Source organism: Micromys minutus (genome assembly GCF_963924665.1).
Source record: "Micromys minutus genome assembly, chromosome: 12".
In the NCBI taxonomy this organism is placed as follows: Eukaryota; Metazoa; Chordata; class Mammalia; order Rodentia; family Muridae; genus Micromys; species Micromys minutus.
This window is the reverse complement of record NC_137981.1, coordinates 14,109,064-14,122,200: the sequence shown is the minus strand read 5'-3', so window position 1 is coordinate 14,122,200 and position 13,137 is coordinate 14,109,064. Positions and strand designations below refer to the sequence as shown.

The 13,137-nt window shown below is 48.2% G+C and overlaps 1 protein-coding gene across 1 annotated transcript; it reads right to left on the bottom strand.

The window, feature by feature from the left end:
• Positions 1-11,766: 11,766 nt before the first annotated feature.
• Positions 11,767-12,698, bottom strand: PPP1R3E (protein phosphatase 1 regulatory subunit 3E; the record flags this gene model as incomplete). The annotated part of the gene is made up of 2 exons (XM_080926195.1): positions 11,767-12,189; positions 12,282-12,698. 2 exons carry the CDS (start codon positions 12,696-12,698, stop codon positions 11,767-11,769), a joined length of 840 nt encoding a protein of 279 aa, XP_080782321.1.
• Between the last annotated feature and the right edge of the window lie 439 nt (positions 12,699-13,137).

Here is a 13,137-nt window from a genome sequence, read left to right as displayed (position 1 = left end):
GGCTGTACTAATGAATTAAGTGTCTCCCTCATCTCAACAACTATTAACTGTTTATACATCCTCAGGGAATGGGGGGAGCCTTGTGAGCTCCTCCCCCAGCAACACACTCCCTTACACATCCCTACCCCTCTATCTGGGGTAAGGTATGGGTGGTGCCCCAGGGCACAGTGGCAACAGGCCCGATTGTGGAGAGCTCCTTGCAGGGACATCTAAGCATCTCTGCTTTGATGCTGAGCTGTATTTTCTGTCGCTAGCCTATCATTTCCCTCCGATTCCTTTTCTCATTGCACTAACTCAGTCTCAATAGTAAAAGCCATCTATGTCCTCAAGTGCCTGGCAAAAGCATTGTGGGGAGTAAACAAGGAAAAATGGGCTCCTTTTCATCACACTGGGAACCCCAAGATCGTGTTATCTACTTCAGACACACCAGAAGAGGGCAGCAGATCTCGTCACAGATGGCTGTGAGCCACATATGGTTGCTGGGAATTGAACTCTGGACCTCTGGAAGAGCAGACAGTGCTCTAACCACTGAACCATCTCTCCAGCCCTAGCGCACACCTTTAATCCAAGAGGTTTCTGCTGGAATATTGTAAACAGGATCACCCTTATGTCAAGAGGTAGACAACCAGTTGACAGGAAGTGAACTTAGAATTATTAAGGAAAAAAAAAGTACAAGAGAATCTAAAAGACAGATATAGAGACCCAGAGGAAGTATAAGGGAGGAACATTCTATTTGAAGGTTTTTAAAGACTTCGTGAGAGAGGAGCATTACTGGTGGGACTTTGGCTGTGAAGAAAGGTCAGCTGGGTGTTTTCTCTGCCTCTCTGAGCTAGCACACTTTCACCCCAATATCTGGCTCCCAAGTCTTTGTTGGCAAAACCTTAAAAAAAAAATGTTTATTTATTTTATGAGTACACTGTAGCTGTCCTCAAACACACCAGAAGAGGGCACCAGATCCTATGTGGTTGCTGGAAACTGAACTCAGAACCTCTGGAAGAGCAGTCAGTGCTCCTAACCACTGAGCCATCTCTCCATTCTAAGGTACCTTTTATCTACCTTTGAACCAGAGCTGATGATATTTACAAGACATTCTTCTGAATCACAATACAATGTTCATTGTTTGGTAGGTAAAAACATTTCAGTTGGGCAGCCCTTAATTCCCAGACAGACCATTCCTTCAGAACACTCTATTGAACTGGGTTGCTTGGGAAGAATCTTTGCCTGAATGGCTGAAAACTGGGGGAAGAGCTTTCTGTGGGAACCAAACACCTGACTCTGGAAAGGCTGAGAAATTGCTTTGGGCAACAAGGACTAGCAGTGCAGAAATCTAAAAGGTGACAACTGTCATTTTTCAAACATTCGCTCCAAAGAGTTAGTGGTTAGGAACACTGGTTAAGAATAGTTGTTGATCTTGCAGGGGAGTAGCGTTTGATTCCCAGCACAGAACCGTCAGAAACTCCAGTTCCGGGAGATCTAGCACCCCCTCTTCTGGCCCCTGAAGGCACTGCATGCATGTGGCGCACAGATACACATGGCACAAAATACTCAAACATTTCAAAGTAAAACAATCAAGACACGGGCTTGGTGGGAGGAAAAAAAGTACAAAAAGAAGAAACCCCTGTGGTCCTGTTCTGGACAATGCGACCAAAAGGCCCACTGTGAGTTTTAGCCTCCAGACTGAGAAGTTGCTGTCAACTTGGGTGTGAAAATTAGCAGTCAATCCGGCTCAGATATACAAAAGAACTTGCCTTTAGCAGGATAACAACCTTCTCAGTTCTTAAGACCAGGTGCTCATAACACAGTCAAGAGATATTAATGTCCCATCCTTGGTGAAATTTTTTCTCAGGCTTGCAAGATGTCTCGGCAGTAAATGCATCTGCTGCCAAGCCCGAAGGCTTGGGTTGAATACCATCAGTTCATTTCCTGGGTCCCACATGAAGGAGAGAATTGACTCCAGGAAGTTGTCCTCTGACCTCCACACACTGTCCACAGCATGAGCCCATTCGTACACATATGTATGCACCCAGGCACACACACACAAAAGGTCATTTTTAAAAAATGTCCTAGCAAAGTGCAGTGGCACACACTTTTGATCCCAGCACTAAGGAGGCAGAGGCAGGTGGATCTCTGTGACTTCGAGGCCAGCCTGGTCTACAGAGTACATTTTAGGACAGCCAGGACAAAAAAAAAAAAAAAAAACCCAAACAAACAAAAAAAAAAAAAAAAAACCCTGTCCTGAAAACAAACAAACAAAACAAAATTAAAGTAAAAAAAAAAAAGTGTCCTCCTTTTGAATGACTAAGGTACTTACTAGCTGACCAGAGAAACAATTACCCTATGGATTTCCAGGGTCTCTCTCTTAACAGACCTCTTGTAAAGCATTGAGAAGCCCAGCAACATGTTAACATGGTGGCAGGTTGCTGGAACGTTTGAAAGGCTACGTAGTGGAAATGCTAACTAAGACTGATCTGTCCTTCCTTTAATTCTCCCTTCACCAAACTTCCCCTCTTGTCAGTTGCCAATGGCTGCCACAGACATGTTGAGATTGGCTGAGCTTAGTCACGGTGCCTATGTGCTTTTCAGTTATGCCTATTAATAACTTCTTATCCCATGGCAACAGTTTCTGGACTACACTGTCCTTCCATGGTACAGCAGTAAAACAGCAGTAGTAACTCCAGTGCCTTGCAATGCAGCTATCTGGAGATCTTGGAAGCGGCAGTTAATGTCTTTAACACAATGTGACTGTTGTCCTAACAGGAAGAGTCTGACGTAGCTGCGAATGTGTATGGACAATCACGTGACGGTCCAATGACACTAGGCATAGTGGCACACAGCTGGAACCCCAGCACTCCGAGGGGCAGAGGCAGAGTGATCACATTCAAGGCCAAGTTCAGGGGGCTGCAGTGAGACCCAGCAAGGGGGTGGAGGAGACTGTAAGGTACAAGAAGAGCTCAGAATTAAGTTACTGACTTCATCTCGGGCTTCTGGTCGGGCTTCTGGTCTTGGCTCAGTAATAGAGTGCTTGCCTAGCAACTTCAAGGTTCTAGGAGCTCCAGTGCTGAAAACAGAACACTCACAAAAAATAATTAACTAGTTAAATGAAAAGAAAAGAAAGAACAAGATGCTTCATTCCCACCATTTTGCTCTGGCATCCCTAGTCTAATACTTTACACCAAATATGAAAGTCTGTTTGTCTGAGTTTGTCAAAAATATTGTCTTTTAAGACATATTCTCAACAGTAGCCAAGGCTCACCTGCCAGGCTAGCCTTGAACTCCAGGTAATCCTCCGTTGGCCTCCTGAGGGTTAGAATTACAGGTGTGAGCCATTATCCCTGCTCTGAAATTTTTTTATAACAATCACTGTAACAGGCCCCACATCTTAGCACAACTGACTCCTTGATGAAGTACCATTCAGCCTGTAAGACTCAGCACATAGACAGCACCTCCTGCCAAAACTAAAACAAGGGCCTAGTCCATTAAAGTCGATATAGCTCTGGCTCAAGATATACTAACCTTGCTTTTTAGTTATTTTTGTTCCACTTATAACTGTTCTTGTTAACTAGAGTATGGTAACTGAGGACAAGGACTTTTTGCTTAAAAGCTCACCCTGAGAAAGGATCAGAGCTATACTGGGACCCTGAATATCTAGTATAGTCACCAGCTGACTGAGAGACTTGATGTTGGCTTAAACTTGTGTCCTGTAGTCTTCTTTGGGGGATACTCCATGACGATCACAACGTGTAAAGATAATTTTGTCTGATTACCCTCACCTGAAAATGAACATTATGCTAGAAAACTAAAATCCTTTTTTTGTTTGCTTGTTTGTTTTTCTTTTTTTCCATATAGGGTTTTTCTGTAACCTTGGCCATCCTGGAACTCACTGCAGACCAGGGTGGCCTCGAACTCAAGAGATACAGCTACCTCTGCCTCCCTAGTGCTGGGCCTAAAGGCATGCACCACCATAGTTCAGCACCTTATTCTTTATAGTGTCATTTACCTGTCAGGGCAACGGGGTGGGGACAACTCAGTGGGTCCTGCTCCTAGCCTGATGACCTAGGTTTGATTCTATGAAAACCACACCCTGGAAGATGGGTGCCATGTCCACAAGAGGACACTCTGCCTCAATGTGTGGGTCTTGAACACACACGAACCAGTGGTAGTGCACTGCTCAGGAGGCAGAGGCAGGAGGATCTCTGTGAGTTCCAGGACATCCTGGTCTACATACTGAGTTTGAGGACAGCCAGGGCCACATAGTGAGACCTAGTTTCAAACAAACAACAAAAAAACAAAACAAAACAAAACAAAACAAAAAAGTTCAATCTGATTTTGTATCCAAACATAGAAAACCGTTTCCCGGGTAGGTAATTTTTCATCAGCTTAAAAACAAACTATAACTGATTTGCATTTTCCCAACCTATAAATGTTCACTTTAAAAAAAAAAAGATTTATTACATGTAAGTACACTTGTAGCTATCTTCTGACACACCAGAAGAGGGCATCAGATCTCATTACAGATGGTTGTGAGCCACCATGTGGTTGCTGGGATTTGAACTCAGGACCTCTGGAAGAGCAGTCAGTGCTCTTAACCACTGAGCCATCTCACCAGCCCCAAATGTTCACTTTTTGCCTAATTTTGTATCTACTTTCTTAAAGTTATATATTTGAGGGACACAGAAGTCTGACTCTACTCTGTAACCAAATGACCATGTTCAGTTTCTGTCCAGTTTTCTGTGTCTCCTCTCCTAAGAAATGCCAGAGTTCAAGGGAGCTGAAAGGCTGAATAGTCACAAGTGCAGGTGCTGGGAATTTGGGATGGATTTGAAACAGTAAAAGCTACATTAAAGAAAAAGTTCAGGTGGACCCACACCAAACTAAGATGTCCAAGTTGGGAAAGAGGCTAGGATCACAGAACCCCTGCACAGCCTCCACCTACCTCTCCCTGGGGGTCTGGTTCTCATGCCGAATCCTTCATATATGGTATCACTTCCAAAATGTACTGAGCGGGTGCTCTGCGATGACATCACAGCTTGACTATTATGATGTAATGAGGAGGCCCGTGACTATGGTCCAACTAGTGTCGGTGTTCTGGGTCTCATGGTCAAAGAAAGCAGGCCACTCAAGGACGAAGTAAGGCTCATCCCAGGGAGTTCCAGTCACTACAGACTGAATCTCCAACAGCTGTACAAAAGCATATTTACTGATTGATGCAGAGAAGTCAGTTTTTGAACTGACTTAAAACTAGTTCCTCATACCAACGCCCCTAACCTGACCTATGCCTGGTGAAGGAGACCTCACACCTCTCGCTTCATGCTTACTTACTGTTCTTACTTTGCTTCAGGGTTGCCTTCGATAAGCATGGAACTTATGTTTGCACTGCCTAAGAGTCAGGATATAACTTAACTCCCAAACAATGAAGCATCCTGACCTAAGAAGAAATTAGCTTCTCCCAAGCTGGTCCCTTTAGCTGAACCACGAGCTAGTACCAGGCAGCTAGAGCTTGGCCCTCTGGACTTTCCACTGTCCAAAATGATAAAAGCATCCGATTGGAGCATCTGGGGTCAGGGTTGCCAACCCCTCTGTACCTCTTTCTCACCCAACTTTTACATGGTCCAAGACTCCAGTAGACTGGGAGGATAGCTCAGTGGGTAAAGGTATTAGGTTAGATTCATAAAGCTGTCACCTTGACAGCAGCTGAAGTCATCTGAGAGGACAGAACTTCAGTTAAGAAAGTGCCTCCATGTCATGGTATGCAAAGGCTCCTGGTACCCGAGAGGCGGAGGCAAATGAATCTCTGAGTTGGAGGCTAACCTAATCTACAGTGCATTCCAGGATAGCCAGGGTTACAGAGAAACCCCTTCTCAAAAAGCAAACTGAGAGAAAGAGGGAGGAAAGGAGAAAAGAAAATGCTTCCGTGAGCACAAGCCTGTAGGGCATTTTCTTAGTGATTGATGGAGGAGACCCCAGCCTATGCAGATGGCGCCATCCCTGGGCTGGTAGTCCTGGGTATTGCAGGATATTTGATCACACTGTGAATCCCAGGATTGTGTTGTTTACTGAGAAAAAAAAAAAAAAAAAAAAAAACCTGTTTCTACTTGTGGTGTGGCTCAGCCCTAGTACATGCCTTTAATCCAAGAGCTTTCTGCTTTACTACTGTAAAAGGGATTAAATAAAGTCAACCTTAAGAGGCAGAACAGTCAACTACTTGACAAAAAGTGAACATAGGGTTATTAAAACACACATACACACACACACACACACACACACACACACACACACACATTGAGTAAGAGAGTCAGAAGGACAGAGACACACAGGAAGTAGAAGGAAAGGACAATCTGTAGAGTTCTGAGAAAGCATATAAAAAAAGACCTTTTGGGTTGTTGGCTATGGTAAAGGTCATTTGGGTGCTTTCTCTGCCTTGCTCCTGAGTCTTCATTGGTAAAACCAAACGATTGAAATTTTGTTCAAAACACCTGGGTTCTATAAAGTAAGCAGGCTGAGCAAGCCCTGAGGACCAAGCCAGTAACCAGCACCTTCCATGGTCTCTGTATCAGTTCCTGCCTCCAGGTCTCTGTCCTGTGTGAGTTTCTGTCCTGACTTCCTTTGGTGATGAACAGCAATGGGAAGTGTAAGCTGAATAAATCCTTTCCTCCCCTTTTAGTCACAGTGTATCAATCAATGCAGCAGCAGAAACCCTGAGTAAGACAGATACTTGTGGCAAAGCTTAAAGATCTGAGTCTTAGGAAAGGAAAAAAAGCCATCTCCAAATTATCCTCTAACTTCCACAAGATGCCCTCCCAATAAATAAGAATTATTAAATAGTAACTAGGTACAGTGGCTCATGGTTTCATCCAAGATGAGACAGGACTATGTTAAAGGTCAGCCTGGATTACCTAGGACCTGGCCAGCCAGAGTTGTAGAACAAGACTTGCAAAAATCTGACAAGACAAACAAAAGCAAGAAACGATGTGGGGAAGGGAACTCACTCTCAACAATCCCTGTTCTTCACCCAAATAAATAGCTTCCTCCCTGATTCTCTAATTTTATTTATTTAGGTTTTTCAAGACAAGAGTTTGTGTAGCCCTGGCTGTCCTGGAACTAACTCACTCTGTAGATCAGGCTAGCCTTGAACTCGCAGAGATCCACCTACCTCTGCTTCCTAAATGGTGGACTTAAAGCTCTGCCAGCTCAGGAGTCACTGACACATTATGATGCTGAAGTCACTTCCTGTTTCTGGACTTATGTTCTCCGGGAAGGAACCCGAACCCTGGGATCTCTTGAGACAAGGTTTTCATCCAGAGGAGCTCCCACAGAAGCCAGAAACAAGAATCCGGGAATGAAGCTGGAGGTTCAAGAGCTAGGGCTGCTTATGAAGGAAATGGGCAACATTCTTACAGAGGACATTTGGCCTGGTGGCACAGATCCCTGGCCCTGGGAAGAATGAGGCAAGTGTGCTACAAGTTTCAGACCTGGCTGGGTTAAGCAGCAGGACCATGCCTCAAGAGTCAGAATATCAAAGAGAAGGAGACTGGAGATAAAAGAGCCAGGTGGAGGGTTTCAAGGCAGGCAGAGGGCTCTGTGGGCCAGAGAAAGGTGTTCCTGTTGGGATCCAAGAAATGAAGTGTTGTCTCAGGAACCATAGGGAAAGCCTCTACCACAGTGCCTTATGTAGGACTCTTAAAGTTAATTAGAGCGAGCAAATACCATATCCCATGTGTGGGTGGACTAAGGCAGCAAGGGGTTGGGAGTGGGTGAAACTTGGAAAGAACAGCATGATGCCACAGGGTTGGAGAGAGTTCAGAGCACTGACTGTTCTTCCCGAGGTCCTGAGTTCAAATCCCTGCACCCACATGGTGGCTCACAGCCATTGGTTCTGACGGAATCTGATGCCCTCTTCTGGTGTCGGAAGACAGCAACAGTGTGCCAACATATATAAAATAAATTCGTCTTAGAAAGAAAGAAGAAAGAAGTAAGTTTGCCAGAAGAAAGGGCGTCTCGCTTGATTTGTGGGTGGTAGGCTTTATAATTCTGCTATACCAAATTCAAGATAAAAATAGGGAAAATCTTTTCCCCCCAGAGGCAGGGTCTCACTGTGTATTCCTGAAACTTGCTCTGTAGACTAGGCTGGCCTTAAACTCAAGAGAGCTGCCTGCCTCTGCCTCCTTTTGTCCTGGGATTAAACACATGAATCACCACACCTCGTAAAAGAGGGAAAATCTTAGTCACCTGCCAGGAAAGTGACATCCGGGTAGGAAATGTCTTCTGGGAATCTCAAAAGGACTAGGTAGACAAATGCCACTCGAGACAGTACACATAGCAGCCCTTCCCTATTTGACAAGGCCTCGGTACACTGGAATTGTTAGTCCAGGCCTAACCTTGGGGACTAGAGAAGCATCACCTTGTCCCCAAGTGCTGTGCACTTGGATAAACAAGCCACTGGGCAGTGGTGATGAACACCTTTGATCCCAGCACTCGGGAGGCAGAGGCAGGCAGATCTCTGAGTTCGAGGCCAGCCTGGTCTATAGAGTTCCAGGAGAACCAGGGCTATACAGAGAAACCTTGTCTAGAAAAACAAAATGAAGCCACAAACCAACAGACTACCCAAACAAACTATAAGACTCTGGGCTGGGCTGGAGAGATGGTTCACCTACTAATCTTCCCAAGGGACTGAATTCAAATCCCAGCAACCACATGGTGGTTCACAACCATCTGTAACAGGATCCTCTCTTCTTGTGTGTCTGACAACAGCAACAATGTACTCACATAAAATAAATAAATCTTTTTAAAAAGAAGACAACGACCCCTGTTCTATATAGCTGAGGGTAGGGGTGTGAACAAGCCATGGTACCCCTTACAGAGAAAGCTCAGAATAAACTATGGTTCCCTAGCCCAAGCTCATGTTTGCCCACTTGGTACTACCAGGGGTCTCAGGGAGGAAACCCAGCAAAGACCACCTAGCAGTTACCCTAAGTTTGGAACCTTTCTCCAGGAGATGTCAAATAATTTACATGGGCAAGAGTGATGGGTGGGGAGGGAGGGAAGGAGGCACAGCCAATGGTATAGAGGATTGGCCAGGACAGAAGCCCACTGTATGGAGACCTGGCATTTCAGTAGGTTCCCAAGTTCTCTGGCAGGCAGGTGGGATAGGGCCTTGCTGGCCCTGCAGAGCTGGAATCCCGGCACAGGAGACAGCAGGAAAAAAACCTGAGGAACGATGGTCCTTCCCTAGGGTGAATAATACATCTATAGCAAAGTTTTTAATTTTGTTCTTATAGAAAAAAATACATACCACGGTTACACACAGACTGTGGGGCCTCCTGGGCTCACAATCCTACAGTCCTGAACAAATTACTGAGCTTAGACTTATTTCTAAAACAGGGATAATGCTCAAGTCACAGTGCCATTTGAAACATGCATGTAAAACATTTAGCATACAAAAGTTGAATGGGAGCCATTACTACTGTTAATATGACGTAACAATTAACACACACATTAAGGATGATGTCATAACACCTGAACCTCAACCCAGTGTCCCTGGGCTCCTTGTTGAAGACTAGAGAGTGCTTTGTTTGGGAGTTTCCAAGACAATTCTTGTCTTCACATTGCTGAACCTGAAGGTGGTCCACAGATGCAGCCATCTTCTTCACAAGGTAAAATGATGCTTAAATGGGCATTTATCCGAGGCATGACCAGAGGGGCAAAGGACAAGCCCCAAACTGAATTGAGTGTATGTGTAGATACCTGGCAGAGAAGAGGTACTGGAAAGGGGTGTGGGATGCCAGCTACCTGGGAGGTCCTTGTTTAACTGTGACATTAGGAATTCCTTGCCCTCTAGAGAGGTGTCTGAGGGAGGTGGATCAACAATGGCCTCCGAGGAAAAGAAGCTACAGCTCCTGCTATCTCAAGGGAAAAGGGTATCCAGCAGAGACTAACTTGTGAAGAGAGGAAATAAAGGTGTCCTACATGCTCAAAGAATCAAGTGGTGGGGAGGGAGAAAGGCAAGGAGAGGAAATAAGCAGCAAACCAACTCCCACCTCAGGAAAGACATGAAGTGAGAATGGAGTCACAGAAGACTCCACCTTTTCCATTTCACTGGCTCAGGGTATGGCTCAAACTGCCACCTTCTGGTGTCATTTTGTTCTCAAATGGCTCTCATGATTTCTATCTCTTGTACCCATAGTCCTTTGTTCTCCAGATATCCAAGACTGTTCCGTTCCGGAGCTCCCAATTAACACTTTCCCCGAAGAGCTGAGCTCGTCTCCATTTTTCTCTAAGGACCCAGACGAAAAGTCTGTGGAGGCAAGAGCAAAATCCAAAGGGCACAGGCTGAGGTATGGCTTGGGAACTATAGAGCACACTGGGTGACTGCTGGTTGCTTCCTGGGCCGTGGGCTCAGAGTACTGGGTAAGTCTTGTTCCTCCTCCTTCTTCTCCTCCTCCTCCTTCTTCACAATTTTCTGGGAGTCAAATGTAGCCCAGGATAGCTTGGTAATCATATGTAGCCCTGGCTGGCCTCAAACTCAAAACAGTCTGCCTGTGTGTGCCACCACACCTGGCTTGCTGTGTGGTCTTTTAATTGTAGCACTGTAGGGTTGAAAGATGTTGTTTCTAACCTATATTGTGCCATGAACAGGCCATATAATGCTAAAAAATAAAATAAAAAAGTAGCCCTAAGAGCAGAGAGGGTCACACCAATGACCCTAGCACAGCAAAGGTAAGGCAAGATGGCTGCCCATTGGAGGCCAGCCTGGGCTAGAGACCATGTTGAAAGAAAGAGAGGAGTGGAGTAGCTTTAAGAAAGGAAGAATGAAAAGTAGCCTTAAGAAAGAAGCCGAAAGAAAAAAAAAAAAAAAAAAAAAAAGAAAGGGGGGGGGGTAGATAGTTGAGAGATACCTCAGGGAGCTAGCTATCTAACTCCACTTTCTCACAGAGGAAACTGGAACCCAAAGACACAAAGAGACCTCAACCATACAGACACTCGGTGGTTTCCTCTTTAAGAGGCACAAAGAATAAATCGGTAGGGATTTTCATGATTCACTGTCCCTTGACATAAAGTGCTTAGAGGTTTCAAGAAGGCACCCAGATAAGAAGGCTGGAATTCACTTTTCTGGAAGCCTACGTAAACCCCTTGGATGCCCCACTATTTGGCTACAAGGGCAGGGTGGGGAGTTACTCTTGCCACCGTCTTTATTCCCAATGCTTGCATGATAGCTGAAGGAACTCAAAAAGTAACCTGTCATTGCTCCATCCTCCCCCCACCCCGTCCGAAGACTGAAGCCACGGGCTGCTGAGAGACAAGGGAATCCACAAGGGAATCCGGTCATACTGCCGGAAAGCAATGGTCAAATTCCTGGGGTTAAGCAAGGCAATTTCGGTTCAGATGAAGCTAGGATGGGCAGGACACAGGAACGTGAGGTGGTAAGGCCAGTTAAGAGGAAAGCAATCCGAATGACTTCACTGGGCTGGACTTTATACATCAAGGCTCCTCAGTCCATAAAGCTCCCAGCCCAAGGAGGCTTCCTGACCTTCCAGAGCCCTTCTGGTCCTATCTCATTCCTTGAGCTCCTTCCACTTAAACCCACCAATTTTTCCACCCCAATCTCGCTGAGTTTCGCAGGCAGTTTCCAGCCACCTCCGCTTGACTCTGGACCGCTCTCCACCCATCTGCCAATTGTGGTTCCCTGGTTCCTTGCGCCACAGCCCCCCCCCCCCCCCCACGCCTGGATGCTTCCACTTTTTCCCTGCTGTGGCCAGTAGGAGCCTAGTCTCAAATAAAATGGATCCAGCCCTGGGGCTCCGCGGCTCCGGCACCGCCAGGGTGCTCGGGCCCAAGGAGCGCGTAATCGCGGCCGCCGTTGTTGTCCCAGAACTCGCGGCCCGTAACCCGGTAGCGAAGGGCAAAGAGCAGCGTACCGCCCACCGGCGGCGCGGGCAGGCGGAAAGCGAAGCGGTCGGCCCGTGGCGGGGCCGGAGCAGGACCGGCGTAGGAGGCGGGCGATTCCCGCAGGCTGCGCCAGCCGTCCGCGCTCCAGCGCACGCTCACGCGCTTCTCGTAGGCCAGGTCCAGCACGCGCGCGCTCCCGGCCACGCCCAGAGGGCTCGCGTCTGCGCGCTCCAGGCAGATTCGCTGCGCCTGCAGTCGGGCGGCGAAGCCGGGCTCCAGGGCTGGCTCCAGGGCGACGCGCGCCTCCTGCGGAGAGAGAGGGCGGGGAGGCAGGTCAGGGCCGGACTCCGGAGAGGATAAGGCGGAGGCCCGGGGGCGGGGCACGGCGGGGCGCCTACCTGGAGGCCGCGGGCGCGCGGCGGGCACGGCGCGAAGTGGCGCAGGGCGTCCCTCTGCAGTTGCACCTGCACGTGGCGGGGTACCCGGGGCGGTTCCCCGGGGCGGAAGCGCCGGACCACGGCCAGCTCCAAGCCCAGCGCGTCGGCGAAACGCACTCTCTTGCGAGTGTCAGGGCTGCGGCTGCGGGCTGTCCGCGCCCCGCCGCCACCCGCGGGCGCAGAGCGGGCCCTGCGCCCCCGACCCGGAACGTGAGCCCGCGAGCGGGCGCCCGGCCGGGTCCCGCCTTCCCCCGGCTCCTCCTCCGACTCCTCCTCGAGGCTGGGCCGCTGGCTGCGGTAGTACGCGCGCTCCGTCAAGGCTGCTATAAAGCTCAGGTTGCGGGGGATGTCCGTGCGCGGTGGCCGCTCGTGGGACATGTCACTCCTGCGCCCCAGAGGGGCCAGCGCACAGTGCCCGGCGCGTCCTCGCCCTCCCGCCGGCTCTGTGTCCGCGCATAAGGTGCAGGGCTGCTCGGCAGCAGCTGACTGTGGACTCTCCTTGCTGTCACCCCGCGTACCCGGCCTGCTCGTTTTCCTTGACCATCTTTCCCTTCCTTTGGAGGCCAGCCCCGGTGTCAGACTATCCGTCCCGCTTGCTTCCAGCTCTCTGCTCTGAGCGTGCGCTCAGCGGCGCTCACCCTTCGGTTCTGCGGGCCTCGCTGACCCGGCCCCCGCCCACAGCCCTCTGACAGGTGGCTGGCATCTATCTTCACTGCTGCACCAGGGGGCGTGTCTGCCTCCATCCTTGGGGTCCCAGATAAATTACTCCAGTAAAAGAAGGGTTAAAGAGGAAGGGGAAAAAAATCTTTGTTTCTTT